A 25,928-nucleotide genomic window follows, 5' to 3' on the forward strand; every position below is an offset into this window, starting at 1 on the left:
ATGTAACTGTAAGACTCTGTGTAAGATAAATTCTAGCCGGAATAAGCAGGCAAAGAGAGGCAACAAAGGGCCAGGTAATTTATTTAAATACCCCCGTGGGTGGGGGGCGTTCTATGGCCTTCTTGCCAGAGGCCAGAGAAGTCACACTCAGTTAGGGAGGTGGGTCGCTTATAAGGGATTAGGAGGGGGAGGAGTGGGCAAGCTATCCTAAGGGGTGTTGAGAGGTATGATTGGCTAAAGGTGACATAATAGTCAACTAGAAACTTTTTTCTTTCCAAGAGGGAGGAGGCTGACATCCGGGTCTTAGTTGGCACATCAGGATGGAATTCAGGGAGAGCTGTTCCCTTTCCATATACGGCATGGACTTTGGGGTCTGTTCTGTTCTCCCCCTATGGCATCTCTCTGTTCTGTTTGCATGTCCTTGTTTTTCCTTTCTCCAGCCTAACACTCTGAATAGTTTTTATGGACTCCTTTGCTTAAAACAGACACTTTTTCACATACATACCTGGACTAAGAAACATTAAATATTTCCAATATTTGTATTTAAAGCCTACTGCAGACTAAGAACACTGTTGTCAATTGAACAGTCACATTCTTTTTCACCTGTGCAATAAACAACTGTTTCCTTTTCACTTCTGCTTCAGTTGCACCAAAAGCATGCCACTGATTAATAATAGTTTCATGGCACAGTCCTCCCACAATTAACATATTATTTTATTTATTTTTACTTTATTTGCTACTAGATGCCTGGAAATAGTTGTGAGCATACTGGTAGAAAAGGCATTTGTATTTTATTACTTTTTTACATTTCATATAATTCAAATGCTATAAAAATCCTGAGAAACTATGCCACAAAACTGATCTCAGTGGAAATTTAAATATGCTAACATTTATTTTTAGAATATAGCATGAAGTAGACAACTTTAAAAGCTGAGTTTAAAAAAAACCTCAAGGAAGCTGATCTTTACTTTTTAAAGCACTAAAGTGCAATATTTAATGTAGGTCAAAGTGTTTAAAATGGGAGAGATATTTCTAAACAATTAGAGTCAAATCCCCAGCTGTAATTAACCTATAATTTTGGTAATATTTCAAAACAGAGTCAGCATATACCACTTTCTTATAAACTTAGGAGCTTCTAAAATTTTAGAGCTTACTTGGTAAAACAGGCATATTGTCCCATCTTCATCTATAAATTCTAATTTGCATTTAGAGGTCAATAACAGATACAAGATTTCAAAAATTTAGTTGAAAAAGAGTTTGAGAAAATACTAATATACTTTATTCAAATATTATATGAGTAAGATATTTTAAAATGAGAAACAATACTTTATATAAAGAAAAAAATAATCCCCCAATCAATTTAATCCACTTTATGAATTCAAGGTATTTATTTTTATAGCATGCTATTCAATTTTCCTTAATCTCACTTTTTAACATCTTTTTCTTTTTACTAGATTGAGTCGAGTTCAGAAATGATTATACAGGTTTAAACCTGCTCATAGTCTAAACATATCAGTTATTTAAATAATGGGACAGTAGTGTGTTTTATTAGAAGGATTTCATTTTGGAAAAAAAGTATATAATCTCCCAAGGAAGCAGTTTAACTACAAAGTTTGGGTCTTTATTTTACAGTACCTACATACAAACAACAATATTTTCTAAAGCAAGATTTAAGATAAAAATGGTTTTAAGTAATGCTATTATTTTTAACTTTATCAAGATTTGTGCATGTGTGTGTATGTGTGTATAAGTCACCTAATGCATCCATTTTGTACAGGAATATCAATGGTATTTACTTTATGAATAATGCAATGTGAGCAAAGGCGGCGAGAGGAGGTGGGCAAAGACAATGGACGTAATTCCAAAACCGTTCTAATACAGCCTCATCAAAGATGTTCATCAATGAGTTGCTCTAGGTTTCTGAATATTAAAAGCCACCTATTAATGTAGATGATACGTAGGAGATAAAAGCTTGGCAATAAAACTGCATGTTCATTGTTCCTAACAATAGTCTCATTTGGTAAACAGAGGCCAGGTCCTCCCTTATGAAACAGGAAACATTAGCATCAATACCAAAATCCCATCTATAAAAATATGTACGCCTTCCAAGCACAGCAACACACATTTGGGGTTCTGTGTTTTCAATACATTCCAAGGAAAAGTTAAATGGTGACTGAATTCAGTAACAACCTTCCTGAGGCTTTGTTTTCTCCCTTCAGACCCAAGTGTCTCTTTAAGACTGCAGTAACAAAGATAGGGGTACTAAAAGGTAAATAGTACTCCTGTGTGTTTCAGCAGTATAGAGACCTTTGTTACTGTTAAAACATCTAGCCAAAGAACAGTCTTTCCTACAAAATAGTCATTTATAATTTCCTTCTCTCATCCTCTTTGAAAAGTAATGGAGACTCAACTTGTTAAAGTTGGAATATACTGAAGGCACTCATACTTAAACAATCGTGTGATTTTTAAAACACACTTCGAAGTTCAAAATAGTAGAAAAGCACTGCCTATTTAAGTACCAACAGCTACACAGTTTAGCATCTGAGAAAAAGAAAGAAAAAGAGGCAGCACTGCCAATGATTGACTGTTGATGGAAACCTGAATGTTGGTGCCTTCCTGCCTGCTTACAATCTGTCACAAAGTGTCTCTTTTAAGGACAGCTTAAAAAGCTCTGCTAAAATTTTAGAATTCCTATTTTTATCTGTCACTTACCTCTTTTTTCTTTCTGCCAGCTGTTTGCAGACCTCCTGCCACCGCAGATTCAGGCTTCCCAATTTTTCTTGTAGAAGACTGGCATCTGTTTTTGAAGACTGTTGTATTATTTCTTCCCCGGTTGCATTCAATACCCTGACAACAGCTTGCCGCTGTCCAATGCCATCCTGGAGTTCCTGTAAGATGCCAAAAAGGCAAAACAAACATGAAGCCCCATGTCCTTTTATTAGACAAAAGATAAAACAATGTGCTACCACATGTGGTTCCACTGGGAGACAAAGAAATAAAAAAGCTCCATGTGAAAGTTTCTCTATGAAACTGACATGCCTATGTCCAAAGCATACAAGACACCTTTTATGTGTCAGTAAAAAAGCACCCTCTCCGTTCTGCTCCAGTTTTTATATTTGTAAAGCTTGTCAGCTAGAGGATGTTATAATGTCCTACAAATCAATTAGTTGGAAACCTTCTCAAGAGCAAATTCGATTCCTTGTCCCCACAAGGATGTTCCATGTTTAATAGTCTATGAAGTGTTGTAAAATTTAAACGTGGAAAAGTATTTGGACTTTTAATGACTGTCTATACGAGAGGTGAAAAAGAACAAGCGTACTTCAGTCACAGTATTTAAAAAAAAAACCTCTTGAGATATTTAAACAAAAATTCATTACAATATTAGAAAGAAATTTATTTTAAATTCTGTTTCCATCAATGTATTTTGCAATATAAAGCCATATAAAAGAGAGTTAATTGCTTTCAGGGGTAGCCCATCAAAAAATCTCTACGGTACAGTGATAAATTTAAAACTAATCTATATCTACCAGAGCATTCTCATGAGTCATTGAAGGTGTCAAGCTTAAATATCTTCTACTTTTTATCCTGAATGAAATTTTAACAATAGTGCCAGAAAAATAGTTCCACTATTACAACAAAATATGCAGAGAAACAAAAATGCTTTTTACCACTAAATAAAAAATGGCATTCTAGCTTTTTCTTTAAAGGAAAGATAATCTAGAATGTTTAAGGCAATTAAAAGAACCCTTTACTAAATCTGAAGTTTAGAAAATGAGATAATATGAGGACTTGAGATACTTACCATATTTAAATTCAAAGGGCTCACAAATCCTTACGTATTGATGGGATAAAGTCAACATGCAAAAATACTTTCCTGATAGATGTGATTCTGATTATCTAATTTTCTTATGAACCCTATAACTTGACCCAATAGTAAGTACACAGGAAACCCCTTTACATGCTTGCCAAATAAATGAATGAATTCATGTCTTGAGACTGGGTCAAATCTCCCTTCAACTCTCATTCTATACAATTCTTGAGGTTTTTTTTTTTTTTGCTTTCTACTCCTTTCATGTGATATTATTTTGAATGCCAGATTTTTTAGTAGTATAACTTTAGCAGTTAAAAGACTCAATAAATCAGCAAAAATAACAAGACCATTATTCCAGGGACACAGTACCTCGCAATGAATATAAAAAGTCTGCGCACTGAACTATTTATAAGTATTTCTGACCATACTCTCTTAAACAAGTACATGAGATATGCTCTAACAAACATGTGATTTCATTGCAGCTAGCTGACTTTGCTCCAGTACTTACATGTTACTCTTTACCACCTGTTCAGTTCACTGTTGCATGTGACAGTCATTGCTTAGTAACAGTTATACCCATTCATAACAAATTGTGTCTATATGCCTATTACACCATAAATTCATTAAGGTCAGAGATGAAGTCCTGTTCACGATTGTGTCCCTAATGCTTCATATACAATATCTGGTGCATGAGTGATTTCAATAAGTATCTGTTGAATGAATGCATGAATCTGTGAACAAAGGAAGTTGGGGAGGGAGAAGGGAGGATGGGGGTAGCTCGATCTAACCATTGCCATATATCATTAGTATTAATACCACTGGGCCTCCTAGAGATTCAAATAAGAACAATTTTATGGATTTTAGGCAGTATATAATCTAGTTAAGGAGAACAGACACAGTTGCAAAGGATAATTTGTTACACGCTAACAGTAGGATAGGGAAAGCAAGGTGCTCAGTAAGTGATTGATCAGAGGAGGGATTATCTCAGTGGAAGGATGGACAGGAGAGACCTCTGAGGGAATTTGAAATTTAAAGAATGGGTAGGCCTTAGACACTTGGAAAGTCGGGCAAGGGGAGAGGAGAGCAGAGGGCAAGGCCTGTATGTGCAATTTCCATGCTCTGATCAGGAGTAGACATGTGGGCTCTATGTTACTTCAGGAGAGTGGGAGTTTAGGCAGAGGTGCAGCCCTGGGTGTATATTGGGCCTGGATAGAGAACACTTTGCTTTTTATTAAATTAAGGAGTTTGGAGTTCATTGGTAGGCAACAGAAAATGCCTTAAGTTTTAAGTGCAGGAGTGCCAGAGCTAGAACTGTATTTTTGCACAATTCTGAGGTGGAGATTAGGCAAATGTTAAGTCAGGGACACAGGTAAAACAGCTAGGACAGGAGGCTGGGAGACAGCTATTAGGGCTAAAACTAGAGTTTTGATAATGCATCAGAAACGAAAGGCTACAGGTAACATGAACTGTTAAGGAAGACTCAACAGGGTTTGTGAACTCACTGGACTATGCAATCATGAATGACTGCTGAAATGGGGAAATCATTGCCTAAAACCCAGAAGTTAGGGAAACAGAGGAGAAAGATTATGACTCCAATTGGTACCTCCAGTGGTCTCCAACACCCACAACTATCTGAAATAGTTTTATACATGCCTGGAGAACCTATTAGATGTGTGCTATAGAAACACATCTCAAATTTAACATGCACAAGAATCTCCTAGAGGTCTTATTAAACTGCCAATTCTGCTTCAGTATGTCTATGGAGGGGCTGAAATTCTCGATTCTACTTCTAACAAGCTTTAAGGGGATGTCAATACTGCTGGCCCAGGAACAACACACTGAATGGTAAGATGATACAGTAAATGCCTTCTGAATCTTTGTTAAGTAATCAAAGAATTCTTGCTGCTGGTTTATAATCTATAAAACTGCTTGAGAATTTTTATCTCAGCTTCTTTGTTTTGTATTTTTGATGTTGGCCCTTCTATTTCATGGCTGATGGCTACAGTGACTTTTACAACCCAACTGTAGAATCAACAAGGATTTCTTTATTTCTCTTTCCCAGATAAGAGAGGATTGAACAGCAGTGAATGAAGCAATCATTTAAACTTGTTAGATCTAAATCTCATTTATATAGAGTCCCAAATCAGGGCCTTCAGGTTTTTTAATTTTGTGAAGGAAGAGCTCATTAAATAGTCTATTGAATTTATGTGAGAAGACTTTGTAATTAGGAGAAGTATTTACAGTGTATGATCTACTTGAGGAGAGTTTTCAGCAATAACGCATAAGGCTGCAAAATAATTAATGAAAAATGGAAGTAAAAATTTGTACATGGTGTTTGTTACAGTTAGTCTCTGAGCCCAAAAAGATAGAATTTTCCTTAAAAATTAAATGTGAAACCTCAACTTTATGCACTCAATGAAAACCAAACTAATTTAGTTCTATAGCTTCTAAATATTTTAAAGCAAAATTATTCACTATCAGCAAAATTTCCAAGCTTTGATATCATATGAATGTCCTGTTGTCATAAGTATCCTGATCTAGTTCTGTGGCATTTAACATCTAGCCTTAGTTTTGAACAGACAGAAAATCATTAATTGAATCTACTGGATTGTTCAACATAATTAGAAAGTTTATTGTGCTTTGATTCTAACATTAAAGCATCATTCTTAATTAAGGAATGCATATCAGACTCCTCAAGGGAACTTTCAGAAAATATTAAAGTTTGGAATTCCACTGTAAGCTGACTGAATCAAAATCTCTGGAGGTAAGGGAACAAAGATGTACAAAATAGATACACTATTACAGAAAAGGTAGGCAAGAGATAAGTGGAGGGGGGGCAAGTGAGCAGTGGGGGCAAGGAGGTGTGTCAAATACCAAATACTGTAGATTTACTTTTTTTAGTTTTGTTAATTACTTATTTTGAGACAGATGAATCACTGACTCAGTTTACTCACTGGTCAGGTGAAAATATATACTGTGAATCCTACGGACACTTGTGAAAATGCCAAGTAGAATCCTATGGTGCCATTTCATAAAAATATGACACCTGATCTTTTATCTGCCATTTTACTCTTTCTGTCCTGCTTAAGATCAATCCCATTGTATTTCTTTGTCAGTCCTTAGAACTCAAGTAAGAATCTGAAAGATAGCTTCTGGTTCCTTTGTCAAAGAGAAATTAAGCAAGTTCGCCTCTCATTTTAATTCTTCAGCAATAGAATCCACACTGTCATTGGAGGTTTTAGTATGGCTCCCAAAGTACCTTTCAACTTTTACCGAATGATGAATTTTTATAAGGAAGCGACACAAATGGACACAAACAGCAGGCTCAGCAACAGGACATATTCAACCTAGCCCACTACTCATGACTGGTGGTAGACCTGATGACTCTGCGAGAGCATCAGAGGAGTATAGGGACAAGGATAGAAAGCTGGCTGAAATCCAGGAAATCTAGGAATTAAAAAGAAGGGGAGAGATGCAAGAGTAGAAACAAACAGGAAGCAGTGGGGAGGAAAAAGCGAAAAAAAATGGCTTAAAGAAATGGCAGTTTTTGAGTAAAGAATGAAAGCTGTAGGAGACAAAAATCAAGACCAAGGTAGAGAATTCAGAATGAGGACAGCAAGAATGATGCTAACGATGAGCCACAAGATGACAACCCAAACAGCCTACCAAGGAAGGACTAAAGGGCCGCACACCCTCTTCTCCACTCTGCCTTTGCAGCCAACTCCCCTGCGGCTCCCTGCTTCCAACCTTAACTCCAACTTCCAGGAAAACTGACCTTCTACTTCCTTGGGTGTCCCACTAAATTTTGCAGGTCAAACTCTTTACTCATCTGTAATGCTCAGCTTACATGTTCTCTCTTCTGCTGGGCCCTTTAAGAGCTCAGGTAGAGTTAAGCACTCCTCTTCTGTATAGGTATATATAAAATATTTCTACTTAGTGTCATGCATGGGTAGCATTTATGTCTGTATTAGACTTTACAGCTGTGGAATAAGTAACACTGAAAGAAGTTTTTTCTTATTTTTGACCATAAAATACATCTCCAAATTTGAACTGTACCTCAGATTCAACTTTCATCTAAGGACATACAGATCTTTTATTAGTAATTCGCCAACTAAATCAAATCAAAGAAGAGCAGCCTTCACAAACGATTGATCAAAAATAAAATGCACCTTTTTAGCTTATTCTTTCTCCTTGTCTCATTTTATTCACATTTCAGTAAATGTTTTATTGTATTTGTATTCAATGAACATTTATTTACATTTCAGCAAACATTTATTGTGTCCCACTAATAATGAAGCTGAAACCATATGCATGTTTTTGTTAGTTTTGTTACATGTATTGGAGGTGGGGGGGATCTTATTAGATTTCATCTAATACCCTCTTTCTCCTGTGTGGTGTAATAGTAGATATGCTCATTGGTACAATTCCCCATCTGCTTCTGATAATGGTTGCTGTAAAAGAATAATAAGAATTCCATCTAAATTAGAATTAGTTTGTTCCTTTTCCAAAACAAACATCCTGCCAATGAACTAAAGGAAAATTATGTACAGTGGTGATTTATTTTAATGGGACATTTATCTAATAGCAAATTACAGTGAAATTTCCTTTGGATATGTTTATCTCATTCACATCAGTGATATATACATTCATTATGATCACTGCTATTAATATAGATACCAAATGAATTCATCATAACATGCTTTAAGTTGTACTATATGCTTTGCAAGGTTATCTCAGGCTTTTTTTCTCTTTCTTTCCCAAGAAGTAATGCCCTGAGCAAAAAAGAGAACTACAACAAAAAACTCAAAACAGGTATTTCTCAATTTCAAGCAGAGATTCCAATGGCAAAAAAGAAAAAGTATGTATGTTAAATATCTGCCTTTGGGGATCTGAAACTGAAGGCTGCAAAGTAAATCTGTCCTCAGACATGTTTTGGCATTAGGGCTTTAATAATTTGAATGCCTTTAGGTGGGCCATGCATGCATGCTACCTCTGAAGGCATTTGAATCAGTGGCCCTTGCTTCAAACAAAACTCTTAATCAAGTACACAACTTTGCAAAGTTAATAGCTTTTACTTTGTTTAAAAAATCAATGCCAGGCGTCTCTAGGTTCAGACATTTATTCAATTCTTCTTGGCTTCTAAATCATTCATTAGAACTTCAGGCAAACTACCTAGGAACATTTAGGAGCTGTTTTTCTCTCATTTACATAGATTTGTTAAGAAAACAAATTGACCTTTCTCAGATCAAAAGGAGGCCCTTGCCTAGGATTAGGTTTGCTCTCTTAAGTGACCCTGGTAATAGAATACATGACTTCAGGCATAAAATTATTTCTACATAATTACTAGGATGGTTTTGAAAACATGGGAGATATGTCATCATGGAACATATTCACATAGCTAAAAAAAACTGCTTCTTAAGACAGAATATTCAAAATGAGTCATATATCATTTTAAAATTCCTTATTCTTCTTTCTAGAGGAGTTATCAATTTGGAGCCTCCAAATATTTATTCAAAAGACATTTGGTAGATAGAAAAGGTGCAGTGAGTGTACGGAAAAAGCAACAATATTACTTTTTAAAAGCAAGATGATTTGTCAATGAAATTGATTAAGGATTGAAAAGTTTGATTAAAAGGTCAAAACTCACTGGCTCTGAAAAGTTGTAGTTCCTTACTGGCACCTGCCAGGCTTATGAAATATTTTCACTCAGAGTCATTCATTGACTAAATAGCTGTTTATTGAGAGCCTCCTATGAGCCAGGCACTACACTAGGTACTGGTCATCATTGGCTGTAGTAGAAAGAATGGACAGGAGAAGCTAAAGAGTAGAAGTAAGGAAATCAAGCAATACCACTGGAGTTAAGGTGAGGGGAGATGGTCATGGATTGGGGAGGCAGTGGTAGAAACAGAGAGAAGTGCTTGGAATGAAGGGATATTGGGGAAGTGAGTAAACAGGACTTTGCCATTCACTGAGGATATGAGTGAAGGAAAGGATGTCAACTGGGCAGTTGGAGACACTGGACTGAATCTCGGAGAAAAAATTAGGATAGAAAACGTAACTGAGATAATTATTGGCAAAGCTAAGTGTAAGATTTGTGATGTGGGTTTGGCTCTGAATGTGGTTAGATTCTCCATTTTCATTGAAAACTTCAATGGGTAACTTCAAAGGTAGCATTCATAATTACACCTACGTATTTTGGAACTCCCTGAAAATTTGCATGACAATTGCTACATAGCAAAGTGAGAGGAGTACTGTTGTCATTGCTGACCCTTGCTACATCTCTAAACTGCCACAGTTCATTTGCATTTGCTGCCAAAGAGAAGAATCAATCTCATGTTTGATGTAACATAAAAAGGTGAGAGGCAGCTTGATTCCCTATCACACTGGGAAAAAAAAGACAATTGCTTACATGCAGTTGCTTGTATTTACCCACTCTAACTTCCATACAAGCACTGCTAGAAATCATCAGACAAAGAGGATTTAAAAATATACTCATGCTGCGATATAAGAGATCAGGAATTAACCTTGTTCCTTAAACTCCTTTTCTGTACTTAAAATAATTTTATGTGCTCAAGCTATAGCATAATCTCTGAATGACTGTTTTAATGTTGGTAAATCATCCAGTGCAGGTCACTTATTCTCTTCAATGCGATTCACTCCAACTTAGGTAACTACTCTGTATCTTACACCTTTATAATGACAAATAAGCTTGTATTTTCTTGTCAATACTCAATTTAATGGAAGAGAACATAGCAAGCAAATAACTATATATAATGCTGTATTATAATGCCACTGTATGGGTGCTATGCAAACAAAATACATTGATTATGTGATAGTGTTTATATACATTTATGTATCTGGGCTTGGAGAAATGGGCAGGAAAAAAAACACAGAAATTGTGGCAATTAAGATTATAAATGTCTGAGGACAGTTTTTTCCTATTCCTTATACTACCAGGCACAGGGCTGGGTACTGCTTTCTTTAACAATTACTCAAGAAATATTCACTGATAAATGGAGCATAAGATGGTCAAGATATTACAGTACTCTTTTTTATTGAAGTATAGTTGATATACAATCATATTGGTTTCAAATATACAACAGTGGTTCAACAGTTACTCATATTATTAAACCCTCACCCCCCATTAGTGCAGTTATTATTAATATTACAGTACTCTTGAATGGTTTCCCATTTGAGAAAGGTTCAAAAGTAAAATTCTGAAATATATACAAAACCCTAATTTGGAAAAGAGACGTTAAAAAAGAACTGTGTTTTACCAAAGTCTCATCTGTTACCACAAATAGCAAGCTATCAAGGTAAGGTTTAGTTCCTTAGGCTCTTGAGAATGTAAAGGCCCAGAAATAAGATAAAGAAGGATAAAAACAGATTTTTGTGTCTAACATCAATTAATTGATTTTAAGCATTTAGCTTAGATTACGGAACCCCCAAGATATCAACTCACAATCTACCTCTAAGCACATGTCGGGCATCACTAAGCCTTATATGTCCCTCTTGCCAAGTTACACAGGCTTTAAACACAAGCTACTCTTTTTTTTTTAAAGCCTTAATTTTTGAGCTTAGCTTTCTTATTTTCCAACTCATTATCTGTTGTAAGGTAATCCTCCTCTCCTTGATGGAATTACTTGAGAAGAGGAGATAATAAAAACAATTGTGTATCTCTTGTTGACTGAACATATCCTCTGGAAATCAGACACATCAGGCACAAGAATGGATTTTCTCCATTATTAGCATATTTGTACAATGTCAACAACTTGTTTCTTTACTGAACTATACATAAACTGGATGGACTTAAGAATAAAAGAGCATGAGGACTTAAGCAAGTCTTCTGTTAAAACTTTCAAAATTATCCATGTAAATCCCTAAAAGATCAGAGACAGTCGTAACAGGAGGTGAAAACCAACTATGGTGGTTTTGACTTCCTTACAGATCTCACTTGTGTAGGGTGAAAAATTTCAATTATGAAATGTTAATGTTTCTACTTTTTTTTTTATCTCTAGGGAAGCTTCCTTGTTAACTACTGCCTAGCACTTCAGCATATTTCCATGTGAATGAAACTTCAAAGAAAACATTTTCAAGCCAACATTAACCTCATTCTGAAACTGGTTTCTCTTGTTGACTTCACCATTTGAGTGACATCTGTATTCACCCACTTACTAGGCTGGATACCACCAGTTCATCTGTGTTTTCTCCCTTTCTTTTTCTTATTCCAAGTCCTACTGATCCTGTTATATCTTTTGGCCCATTAATTTCATCATCATTGCTTCCCCCAAATCTGGTTGTTCACCACACTTCACTGATTAGTATTACATCCTCCTAACAGTTTTCCCTCAACTCTTCTCACTCCAAACATATTCCTTCCATATCAACCCTCCTGATGGACAATACTGGTGGTGGATTTCCTGCTCAAACATTCATACTGAAGCCTCAGCACCTGTCTAATGAAGCTCAAATGGCTTAGATAACATTCAGAACCTCATAGCATTCCTGCGACAAACCTTTCTGGGCTTCTCAAAGTAGCTCCTGAATTCTTCATCCATGTTTCAGCACAACTGCACAACTCAGAGTGATACCTTGGCTTTTCCTCAGACCTTTACCCATTTCTCTCTTCCATCATGAATGTCCTCATTTCTACTATGCAATCCTTTCATTCCAATCCACTAGGCTTGGCTAGGAGCCCCATGAAGGCAGGGATCATTACTGTTTCTCTCGTCTAGTGTCTAGCAAAGTGCTTTCTATGTGTTAGTGCTTATAACACATTTGTTAAGTGGATTAATGAAGATGCATCCACAGATACTATCTCTCTTATGACTAAAATTTCAACAAGTTGCCTATCCCATAAAATATTACTGCATATCAATTGTGTCTACTTTATGATGTTTTCAAAGTCTATATAACATTAAGCAACCTTACTTTGATTGGAAGTTCTTGATTTTCTTTAATGCCTTGTCTTGACCTTTGAGTTTTCCACCATGTTAATCAGTAAGTTTGTTGACTAAATGAATGGGCATAGTGCATGGGGTAAACAATCATGACTAAATTATGCTTCTGTATTTTTAAATACCTAATAGGTATTTAACAAACAAATTTGTGCTGATGGCTCTGAAAGATTATCTTCAACAGCTGGCCAAAGAAAACAAAAATGTTCAGCACTTCATATTACTGATAGGGACAGCTGTGGAGCAGTGCTTTTACAAAGCCAATGAGCTGCTGCCCAAGCAGCAACAATGCTTTGCCACAGTCTTCAGAGAAGGTAAAAAAAAAAAGATGAAGAAACAGAGTAGGAAAATGCCTTTCATCCCCAATTTCCAGGTTATACTAATGATCTCAAAATAATATTATTTTCACCCAATAAGAAGGGCACCATCTTGCACAAACACCATCTCTGTTCATGAATGGCCAATGAACACATAAAAAGATATTCAATACTGTTAGTCATCAGACCAATATAAATGAAAACTACAAGATACCACTTTATATCCCATAAAAGGGCACAAATTTAAAATCAAATGTTGGGGAGGATGTAAAGCATGGCTTCTCCACCATCACTGGCGGGAGTTTAAAATAGCAAAACCATTTGTCAGTATCTTGGAAAGTAAACCATTTGACCCAGCCATTCCCTTCCTAGGTACTTACCCAAAAGAAATGAAAACATATGCTCACATAAAGACTTGTGCACAAACATTCACAGCATCTTAATTCATAATATCCCCGAATTAAAAGCAGCCTGAATTTCCATCAACAGGAGAATAGACAAATAATTGTATATTTATACAATGGAATACTAACAAACAATAAAAAGGAAATACTGATACACTTATAGCATGCTTGAATCTCAAAATAATATGTTGATCAAAATAGTGCATACTGCACGATTCCATTTATAGGAATTCAAGAACAGACAAAAGTAAATGTATGGTGACAGATGCTGGAACAACAGGTGCCTAAAGGGGGTAGGAATTGACTGGAAGGCAGTGTGAGGTGATGGGAATTTTTTACTGAGGTTGATTTTATGAGTAAAATCACTTAACAAACATGAACACAGTTCTCATTTATATGTTTCCCAGTTCTAGAGACATCCTTCCACACTTCCTCACATACTTGCTACAGCCATACAGAGCAAGAAAGCATGGGAAATAAATTATATGGTCGAATCTGAATATTACACAAAATACCTTGACAGACTGAAATGATGGAACTAAGTTCAACAGGTTCAAATTTTATATAAGAATAAATTCTTCCCTGAGAAATCAGTTTTGTCTTATATAAATTTTACTTCTATTAAGAAATAAGAATATCACTTTCATCTCCCCTCACTTAAACACTACTTTAGCCATGTTAATAATGAAGGTATCCAAGTCACTTAAATTCTTTCTCTCCCACTTTACATGGTACATACAGATGTTTCCTATGCAAGGGAAGAACTAAGGCAGGCTGATTGCCAAACCTCAGTCATCTGCAGACAGAATTGAAAAGGGTTCAGAAGACTAATCATGTTACACAGGGACAGACTTAGTGACCCATACAGGATATTATACTATTTACTCTTTTATCCCCATACACAGTGATCGATTTGGACAATCTATAAGACAAGTAAAGTGGTGTCCGTCTTTCAGGAACATGTGTGTGTATGTGTGGTGTGGTGAATTTATTAGATTAAGAAGAGAAAAAACATAGTGATCCCATGATCGGCAATTTTTAAAAAGTGGCTCAAGAGGCCTGTGTGGCTTTCAAGAATAAGATTTTGGCAACATAATAGTAAATGATGCCAATGAGTATTTTTTTAAGGGTGGGGGGAATGTTTAACAAGATGCATGAAACTACACGGGATCCTCAAATGAGCTGATTCTGAAAGTGGATGAACATGGAGAACTGGGGGGTGAATATTAAAAAGCACAGTACAGAACTGTATAAAGAGTGAGGAAAAGCCAAGCCTGGAAGTGAGACTTGTGATAATGTTAAAAACAACAATCAGGGCATTTTCACTTCCATTTGGAGAAAGAAGAACCAGAAAGACATAGGTTCACTGACTGGGGCAGAAGGGGGAAGGTTAGGAACAGAGATGACCCAGAGAGCAGAACTGCTCAGCTCCTCTGCTTGTCTGCTCTGCCAAGGAGAATACTCATCAGACTGAAAAAGGCATAACCATATGAGGGAAATGAAGCCCTAAATGGGTGGGGGAATTTTAAAAGAGCACCTTGCAGCTCTAAATGAGCAGAAATCTCACCCTAGGCCAATTATATTCCAGGGACATGAGAGAACTTGCACAGTATGGTCCTACACTGCAGTAAGGAGGCCTATAACTTATGTTAACAGTAAGATGGGCAAATATCATTCCAATTTTCAAAAATGGGAAGAAGTCACTGTAACGGGTTTCTATTCCTGTTAGAGAGCATTTCTGGATGAGGAGCACACAAATACTCGTTAAAAGACAAAGTGAGGCAGCTAACTTGGGTTTGTATGACAACTTGTTCTTATGGTGGACATGGGTGCCTGTGTTTGAGGTAAAATTTCTTTTGAAGTATGAAAATTCAATTTCACATTTCTAAGCTATTTAAAACAACTTTTTTTTTCAGTTAATAAAATTGTTCCCAGTTCCCAAAGTTAACCAAGTACTTCATTGTGCTCTTCAAGGAACATCATAATGTCCAATTGCCTATCACCTGAATAAGTTTGAGTGCCTCTGGCTAATAATGAACAGAGGCAACGATCTGGTACATGACCCAACTTTGTATTTGACATGGTGAAAATACACTTCCTTTACAAGACAACAAAACAAGAGGTAATAAGATACAGGGCCTTTGAAGAATCTACATAGGAAGGAGATTTCTGAAAAGACAGGCATGTTAGAATTAGACTGGATGACTATCCATAGAAGTGTTAAATGTGATATCTGGGAAGTGAGATTATTGGTGATTTTTATTCTTTTTGTCTTCTTTCGCCATTTTGAATGTATTTTTATAATGAAAACACTTTTAATAAGAAAAATGTTATATTTAGTTGGAAAATACACTAATATAATGTTACTCAAACAAGACATTTTGTTTGAAATTTTTACTTACGAGTGAGAGAATAGATAAAACAGCTTTTCCTGGAGTTGTACTTTAATTATTCAAATGCAGTATTTTAAAGTTTTAAATGAGATTATCTCATTTTATCTACTAAGTTAGTAGTAAAAGGCGAAAGATTTATGCGATCTGAAGAGAAACCAGAGCATACTACTAAGTTAGTAGTGCCTGTAAATGCAACTTGCTACATTATTTCCCCAAGTGAATTCTACTAAAGTTACTTATGGATATAGCCATGTATAGTGGATAAAATATACCCAAAATTATAAAAATGATTTGTCACTTCTCATGTAATGTTATTAAGCTTCTACTATCATTTCAGAGATTTAACAGTATTTCTCTACATGTCGGTTTTGAATAAATCAGTATCTGAAGGGTCATAAACAGGGAGGAGGATTGTTAGAAGTTCCATAGGTCCAGTGTACTGGATGCCCTATGCATATGCTGCCTTTTATAAAAACTGAGATGAATATTCAAGTGAAGACAACTTAGAATTATTACAGCGAATATTTTAGAGAAATAGTTGTAAACAGCTCTAATTTTGTTTTGACATTCAAAATAAAAGGCAAACAAGGACCATCATGATTTAGAGGTACTCCTCAAACCCCAAATCTAACCATCCTTTATTCATATTATGTCCTTTTTCTTATCCTTCACCTTAATATAAAACTTTAGTCTGCATCTCCCCAGCACCATTTTTTCCTATTAATATTTCATTTTATAGTTGGGAATTTTATTATACTCTGCCTTAAATCCTTTACAGATTGAGGGAGTGTATAAATCAATAAAACCTAAAGTTCGATTTGCTCCTTTAAATAAGCACTTTAGATGTTTTAATCAGTAAAAACAAATAAATAAGGCTAGCTTTGTATTCTACATTTAAAGCAATATCACATTCTTAATGTATAATGACAGTTGTTAAAAAAAAGAAAAAGAGAGGATCAACCTTTACAATACATCCCAGATTCAGCAACAGCTTATGAATCTACTTACTCATCTTTCCTGATATGAGCCTTTGTTCAAAAGAGGAATGACATTTGTTGTAAAGAATTTTGATTGTGTCAAACAGGCCAAGATATCATTAATACTATGTTAAGAGGATTATTGTAATTATCTTACTGTAATAATACCTTACTCTTACATACTTTAAAAAGTGCTATTAGATCATTATTTCATTTGAGAGCCACACAAATGTCTGAGTGAAGCAAAAAAATGTATTTACCATCCCCTTGTTAAACATGAGGAACCGGAGGTGATGGATATTTATGGCATAGATCATGGTGATGGTTTCATAGATGCATATTTATCTCCAATATCATCAAGTATATACATTAAATATGTATAGCATTATATGTGTCAATTATACCTCCATCAAGAGGGTACAAAAAAGAGACAATGAACTAGGAGCCTAAAGACTGATCTTAGCCCTTCAGGTATCAGACCCAGGACCAGGCTCCTGATTACCACCATCACATCAGCGAGATTCCCACTACTCAGTACTGCATCTTTTCTGACTCAAGTACTTAGATATCACGAGATGTGCAAACACATGGGAAGTAGAAAATACTCAAAATGAGGCAATTGCATAAATGTTTAAATTATTGTGAAAATAAACCAAGCGTCTCATTATTACTGTTCTTTTCCTTGGGAGAAAAAACTTATTTCATACAGGCTTCCCTCTTAAGCAATTACTTTGTCTATTTTGATAGTGTTTGTATATTCAATTAAATGTAATCATTATGCAAAAAAATAATATGGGCCAAAATAATGAGAAATATCAACCCCGGATATGTTTGAAGCTGATTTAGAGAGGACCACAGTGTTCCTAGATTAGATTACACATTTTTTGTGAGGCCACTATATTAGAATGTCATGCTGACATGATTCTTGGTAATGTAGTTAATGGTTAAAATATGCATAGTAAACATTTGTGTAGAGCTCATTGCTTCTAGTTTTCTGTTTTCCTTTGAAACAAGAAGGTGAATGATGCAATCGTGGTAATTTTGATGTTAAACTTAATGAAAATTCTGTCCACTATCAATCAAATGGATCTTCTCTATTTTTGTTGTCTAAAAAAATTGTGCTCAAAAGTAATTTATTTTTTATGGAAAGGTCCTGTACTAACATGATGAAAAAATGCAAACAAGGCTCTAATTTCTTTCAGATGCACTTGCTGTCATGATATACACTAGAGAGTAGGGGAATCTTTATTCTTACATTTATATTATTGAGGTTATGTGAACTGACCAGGTGTTATAAAATGGACAAGTTTTAAAGCCAGCATCTTTCAATATATAATGTTGGCCAATATTTAGAAATGAAATGAAAACATGCACATTATCTTTCTCTAGAAAAAGACAAGGTTAAATGTTGCTGCAATAGTGCAATGTCTACCCAGGCCGATAGTAATGTGGGATGAATTATCTCTATGTATTCTTGTAGAAATAGGTCATAATGTGCTAATGACTGGTCAACAAAGCACATGGTATGCCATAAAAACCCATGATATATGAAGAATGATCTCATTTTCCAAGTACTTAACAATCTTACCTTATTGCAGATCATTGTAAGAGTTAGAAACACTGTGAAAGATTAGATATGGTAATAAATTACTAGCATTTCTTTAAAAAAGGGAAGAATTCATGAAAAAATAGAAGAAACCATAATAATTAACAAATTTATATTTTACTATTTTAAACTCACCATGTGAATGTAACTTAGTTGAAACCCTGCCACTCATTACTGAAAGCCCAAATCAAAACTTCTGCATGATGGTATTCAGTGTTTTGTACACAAAAATACATTCTTTGCTTGCCAATTTTAGCAATAGTAAAGAAGAAATGCCTCACTCCCTAGCAGGATGGTTATATAAAAGAAATTGCTCTGAGAAGTCCATTGTATTTTTTAATACGAAAATCAACATTTAGGAAAATATGTGCATTGCCCCTACATAATAATAGCCTTTTGGGTAGGTGTGGATTAAGTTGACTGGAGCTTTTACACACTTAAACACTAACATTTAGATTTTTCATCGACAACATTATCTCTTTGGTGCTGGGTATTTAAAAGTTCAGAAGAAATAGGGTAATATTTTTTACAAGACTGAGCTTAATTAATTTGTTTCATAAGTATTTGAGTGCACTACATAATGTCAATTTTTCATTACATGGCATTTCAATCTGGGCATAGACAACAAACATACACATACATACATACATATATACACACATACAAAATATTGTAAGTGTTATGAAAGAAAAACGCAGGATGCTGTTGCAGAATCATGGAAGAAATGCTCAAGAATTGGGGAATTGTTAGATAATGTTATAACTTATTAGGTGGCCTGGAAAGGCTTTGGGAATGAGGTTATTGAAGTGGAGCTATGCATAGAATGATAGAGTCAACCATATGTCCAGATGGAGGAAACAGGATGTGTGAGGTCTCCTAGCCAAGAAGCCAAGAAAGGGTTTGATATGTGTGAGCAAAAAGAAATTGAAAGAAAACAAGAATGGCTTGGGCCCCTTGGTTGCAAGGAAGGATGACATTAAATGAGTTAAAATATGCAGATTTATGCACAAGGACGGTCCTGCAATGACTAAAATGTGGAAACAAACGTTCTAAATTTGGAGAATAATTATTTACAATCATATTTGGTGGTTTGCTATATTGCTTTTTATAATAAAAATGTATAATGAATAAAATTATTAAATAAAATATAGGTGAAATAGTAAATAGGATAAAATAGCATGTGATACTAATCTTTTTTTAAAATAGAAAAAACTGAAAAATCACTGAAAAGTTGAAAGTAAAGTTAAAACCTATAAACAGCAATAATGGGAAGACTATGAGAGTTTTAATTTTTAAAACACTATCATGTATTTTTAAAATTTTCCATGAAGTTTAAAAATTATAGGCAAAAATGAAAAAACAACCATCATAGGCCTTTCTCTAAATATTAAAAATAGGCTTTAATGGACACAGAACTAAAACTATAGTATTCTTATGTGAATGTTCACATGGAGAGAAATACTCAGACAAAATGTTTGACATCTCTTAACTCTGATAGAAATGAGGCATCTTCGGGTATGCATTTGAAGAAGAGGGCATGTGTCTGTGTAACATGAGTAAAAGACATCTAAAATAATATTTGCTACTGAGCTATCATAAAAAAAATCACTATTTAGTCACTTATAAAGCTCAGTGTGATTTGCCAAACAATTAAGACCTTTATTTGTGTTCTTGAGTGTTGGAGGAAAAGTGCCTACCCATTTGGTAAAAAGATTTAGCTGACCCAGATATTAAATCCATTTGCTTTTGTTTTCTTGTCATTGGCGAAGAATGACAAGATCACAACCATATTCAAACACTGTGGTCTTTATTCTCAAAAATGTCTCTTTGTTATAGATATTCTGCCTTATGCAAGTACACAATTATTTTTAATAGAGGTGATGATAAGACTAATAAAACAATCCCTAAGCATTTGGAAAAAAATACTAGTAACTCTCACCTACTGCTTATTTTCCAGCATGCATCTAAAGTAACTAATTTCTAAAAAACAGATACATATCGCCTTGTTTCAGAAAACAGTACACTATACAGAAGGTGAGGCTAAAGAACTTACTACACAGTTATCTAAATTGAAGAGAAATTTGTGCTTCAACAGAGAACGGTAGGTGATTGATTTAATACAAAGTCCAGAGGAATAAAATTCAGAAGACGAAACAATCTGTACATTGATCAGCATGTGAGTTTGAGCAAGTCATATGATCTCCTTCAGTTTACTCTTGTGTGAAATTAAAAATATATACGACTACTAGCAGCTACCACCTAGCGTTGTTGTGAGGATAAAATGAAATCTTATGAGTGAGCACCTGGTTCTTACATTTTCTTTTTTTCTAGCTCTGTTACGCATTGCTGATAAAAATGACCTTCTAAAAATTGACTTACACATGTTTTCAGGAGCAGTTTTTATTTTGAAATAGGAGATACTGGTAGAATTTGCTGGGAGGAGTAAATTGGCCTTAAATTACAAGTGATGATTACCTGCTGTCCTTATTAGCTACTGATTTGATCAGAGCTCTGTGGATTTGCAAGTTATTGCCTTTCAGTCAATTTTTAAAGATTTTGGTTCCAACAAGGAGAATGACAAATGTTGATGAAGCCAGATTTTCAGAGGCTCCTTGCAAATAAATAATGTTTGGTTTTGACTTTTTCCAAGTAACATTTCAAACTAAGTTTTCCCCCCTCATACGTATTTGCACTGGATCAGAAATGTTTGTCCATGCTTCTAATATTAGTGAACGGGTTTTTGACAAGCACAAGGGATGTTTCTGGATCTGTTTTCTCCTCCTGAGAAACAGCAAAGTATTTGCTCTATTATATAAAAAGGCAACTCAGGTCTGCACAAGGCAATCGCTTTGTGTCTGTATTAAAAATTCAAGAAAGTAATGGTAACAAGAACAAGGCCAAATCACAACCCCTGCTTGTATTGACCCAACCTCTACTGTAGCAGGTTATATATATCTATCCTGGGCAACATTTAACCCTTGAAAGTGGCTTCCCTGTTATGGTGAATGACTATTATGGTCAGGATAAGTTTCTCATCATAGGTTCCTGACAATAGATATTCAAATATTAATCAACCCAACAAATAACAGCTAGCTAAGGAATATCTGGAGTTTATTTAATTACGTCCAGCTTTGAAAGAACTCTATTGTGACTGAACAGTGTTGGACCACCCAACTGATCTTTAATGTAGTAAGCAAATGCATTTAATTTGGGGGCTTCTTAGTGACTTTAATGTATAAAGGGCTCTAATGTCCAGCTCATATTTTTCTCTTAATTTTCATAACAGTATTTCTATATTCAGTATGATCACGTGCTCTGACTTTTCCAGGATTAGAAATGAATAATAGCTGTGGAGAGTACTATATATTCATTTCAGCCCATCATTAACTTTATTGTAAAATGTAAGATTTGACAAGGGTCTATATATGGGAAATAGAACAAAAAAAAAGTATTTGTTAAGCTGTCCAGTGGGCCAAGAAAGCAGAACTTAGTATTAATTTTCCTTTGTAGTTTATTTCAAAGCACCCACAGTTGCTAGGTATGTCTGAAGTTTTGACTCACAGTGTTATATTGTTTTTTGCCTTAGGATATTAGTAAAATCGTGGCAAGGTCTGTAAAAGTATAAAGAAAAATGATCCACCAAGAAAAAATGCTATTTAAAAATAACATTAAAAACAATACTATCTTAAATTCCCATAGTATTTAACAATTTACAAAGCATATAAATTAGTATGAAAAACCTCCCTACATTAATGCTGTGAAATACTGGGGCCATGTTTTATATCTATTTTGCGACTCTGAAGAATGACCAGTGATGTTCAGATAAATTGTTTTAATCAGGGTTCTCCAGAGGAACAGAACAAACAGAAAGTATACATGTGTATATCCGGTAACACTCTCATAGACATACTCAGAATAAGGTTGGATCAAATGTCTGGGCACCCTGTGGCCCAGTCAAACTGACACACAAAATCAACCATCACAGAAACTATGTATTTTCTTGAAGTTAAAGTGACTAAATTGAGAATGTTACAACCTAGGTATTTCAACTTCTAGCCCAACATACTTTTCCTTTGTACTATATTAAATTTCTTACACAAATGTTCTGAAAGCAACTTTGGAAGACTAAATTTCTTTAGGTCATTGATCCTTTCTTAATGTACAAAGAAAGCTTGAATGCATCTAGTTGACAGACTCCAAGCAGTTACTGTCTGCTACTAAGGTTTCCTTCTATTACGGATACAAGAAAAAAATTGTCCTCATGATTTCTAACCATCTGATTGTAGCAGCCAAGGCTGAACAGGGGAATGCTAACGAACAGTAGAAAACATGCTAATACAGGGAAAAACATGGAGAGAAAATATTTGCAACTCCCATGTAATCTTATGAACAGTGAAGAAGATAATTTACTACAGAAAATAATCAAAATTTGAATTAGAAGGAAAAGAAAGCTCAAGAGGTATTTGTTAGATTGCATATTAATTTCTTATTGGAAACTTTCTTTAATCTGAGGGACATATTCATAAGAAAAAATGTATGAAAAGGTTCTCCACAAGTTGTCAATGATGAAAATTATTTTGATATCCTGCTTTCATTAGAAGACATGTAAAAATGGTTTTTTGGTGCTAAATGTCTTCATAATATAAGAGAAAGTTCTGAAAATATACTGCAAGAAGCCACTTGTAGAAAGAAATCTTTGCCATTTTTTTCAACTAAATACTTCACAGCCCTTTGGGGTGAGAATTTTACATTATTTAAAATGTTATTTTATTATATAGTTAATTCAAATAGTTCCTCTTGTAGTCAACTTTAAGGCATCATCTTGAAATAACATATTTTTCCCCTAGAGTGTATCTGCTATTATCCATATATTTTAATCCTTGCATAGGTGTTAAGCGCTAAGAAAATATATTTTTCCTTGTCATCGCACATTATCATCATCACCACACTTCCTGAAGGACTACACCAATGTTAATAAGGTATCCCTTTTAAATATGATGATACCCTTTATTTTCCTTGCTGTAAGCTTTTTGACATTTCAAGAAATACTACACTAGAAACACAAAATTAAGATGTGATTATGAGAAAATAGTACAGTAAGTTAAACAATATATCTTTAAAAACTAATGGCTCAATTACTCAAATCCTTGTGGCACAGTTTTAATAGTTCCAATATTTCCTAAGATTAAAGAGACAAAGGCATTAATAACTCAGGTCAGCAAGTGTTTATCAAATTACTAGCATGTCTAAGGCAATGTACTAAATCTGAAGTAAAATAAATATAAGCCTAATTTATTACTCTGTAGAACCTTAACACTATGTTAGGAAACAGGATGTAATCATACAGAAAGCTAAAGTTTTAAATAAAGGTTCAAGGCATTAGAAAATGTCATTTGGCAGGACCTGATTAATTTCTAAAGGGCCTGTACAGACAATAATGATTGCAATTCAGAGGAGAGAGAGAGATCTTTTCAAGGATGGATGGCAAACAAAAGGCCTATAAGGAGTAATTTGTGAGTTATCCTGAAAACCAAACACATATTGAGAGTTGATGGGACATGCTCGGTGGTGTGTACAAGAATTAGGAGGTGGGAAAATACAGGTAGATTTATGAGAGCACAATTTTGAGATCATGATCAAATGGGTCTTGAATACCAGAAGGGATTTTATGCCAGATCCTGTAAAAAAAAAAGGGGACCTATTGAAGGTCTGAACAGACAAATGCCATGATAAAAGTGATTTTTATGGCTGATCACAGTATTACAAATGGACTGGGAAGGAGAATGTAAAGGCAGAGAGACCAGATCAGAAGCAGTTACAATGTGAGGAGGTATGACTTTTATCTAAGAAAGAACTTGGGAAAAAAAGAAAAGATTTAAAAGTAAAAGTGTGGCCTATAGAGAAGGGAGAGAGGGGTTTGAACCAAGATAGACTAGAAGAAACGGGAATGTCAATGGAGGGGTGACTTCTGAGAGTAGGGTAGGGATACTTTTATTAAAGCAAGTGGAGATTGCAGTATTATAAGGATATCCACATGTGAGGCCTCTTAGAGTTTACAAATACAGGAATGGTAGTCAAACTGGAGATGCAGTTTTGAATAGAGATAAGCAGGAAGGATAGCTAAAGCCAAGAGATTGGAATAAAACCTAAGTCGAGGTTAGTGATAGATTCAACACCAAACCTAAACTTGATGAGGGCACATATTTCAGATAAAGGAGTTGTTCCTAGGAAAGGCTTTAGCAATATGGTAGGAATAAAAGCTAGGATTATTTACAGCAGTTAAAGGGCTTCTGAGTTGCTTTTTTAATTTTTTTTAAAGGAGGGATAGGGTCTTACTGAAAAATGATCAAATGGCAAAGAAGCCAATGGATTTGCCAAGTAGATTAGCATTGACTTTGAAAGTTCTTTCAACAACTATTTAATGAGTGTCTGCTATGAACCCGGATGACTGTAGTGCTAAGGATATGAAGGTGAGCTTTCATGGGGCTTACATTAAGTGAGGGAAACAGATAATAAACAACTAAGAAAAGAGATGTATAATGTCCTAAGGTGACAGGGAACATGGAGATGCATAATGAACACTGTGAGGGGATGGAGCAGAGAACTGGCAGGTGTTATGGTGGTCATGGTAAAGGGAACCAATAGACACTCTGGAAGAGAGGGAGGGAGGGAATGCGGCCTGTGGATATCTGAAGAAGGCCGATTTCAATAGGAGGAACTGGAACCAAACTCACGGAGAAACGATGGTAGAGAATTTATGTTGGAATGTATCAGGGCTTTATGTATCTAGTTGTTTAAAGAACTAACCAGTATGTCCGCTTGATAAGGAGCCAATGGTGAAAGAAGTTTTGAAGACATTTCATAGGAACCAAAAAAGCAGTTGTGAAGAAACATGGTAAAATTACAGTATCTCCATGGGTATGTCATTAAAGCTGCCAGAAGGACTATGAAAATTCTCAGACAGTGGAGCTACCTTTCTGCATTTATCTTCCATCATTGACTCTGAATTTACATTGTGCTTTTACTTTTATAAGATTTTTAAACAGACACAATTTAAAGTAGTTACATAAATATGATCATATGCATTTCATCTTTTCTCATCACACCCTTCTCCTATACATCCACAAATTTCCCCATCCAGATAACCTAATGACATATTTCTATATGGCTTGCACAGAGTATTTTCCTCCAATTTATAAAGCATACATATACATATATAAATAAAGCACATATCTATATAGGATTATATTTTAAATATGATTTGTAATTTATTTGAATACTTTTATGCATGTGGTATCTGTAATCCATGTTTTGTGTTAATGCTTGCTAGTCAGTAGGTATATCTGAAATTCATACATTTTAGTAGCTGAAGAGTCTATGCTTAGATGTTCTAAAATTTAATCATATTTTCTGACTGAAAATTACTGTTCCTCTTTTTTCCATTATGACATTGTTGCAACAAA

At 34.9% G+C, this 25,928-nt stretch overlaps 1 protein-coding gene across 6 annotated transcripts in view; it reads right to left on the reverse strand.

Annotated features, from left to right (window-relative positions):
• DMD (dystrophin) overlaps nucleotides 1-25,928 on the reverse strand; it is a 2,193,636-nt gene that overhangs the window by 836,305 nt on the left and 1,331,403 nt on the right. For all 6 annotated transcript variants that reach the window (XM_036917975.2, XM_057495970.1, XM_057495969.1 and 3 more), the window contains one exon: nucleotides 2,713-2,888. In XM_036917975.2, the coding sequence (XP_036773870.2) occupies nucleotides 2,713-2,888 (176 nt within the window). The remainder of the gene's footprint in view (nucleotides 1-2,712; nucleotides 2,889-25,928) is intronic.

This window comes from Manis pentadactyla, chromosome X (genome assembly GCF_030020395.1).
Source record: "Manis pentadactyla isolate mManPen7 chromosome X, mManPen7.hap1, whole genome shotgun sequence".
In the NCBI taxonomy this organism is placed as follows: domain Eukaryota; kingdom Metazoa; phylum Chordata; class Mammalia; order Pholidota; family Manidae; genus Manis; species Manis pentadactyla.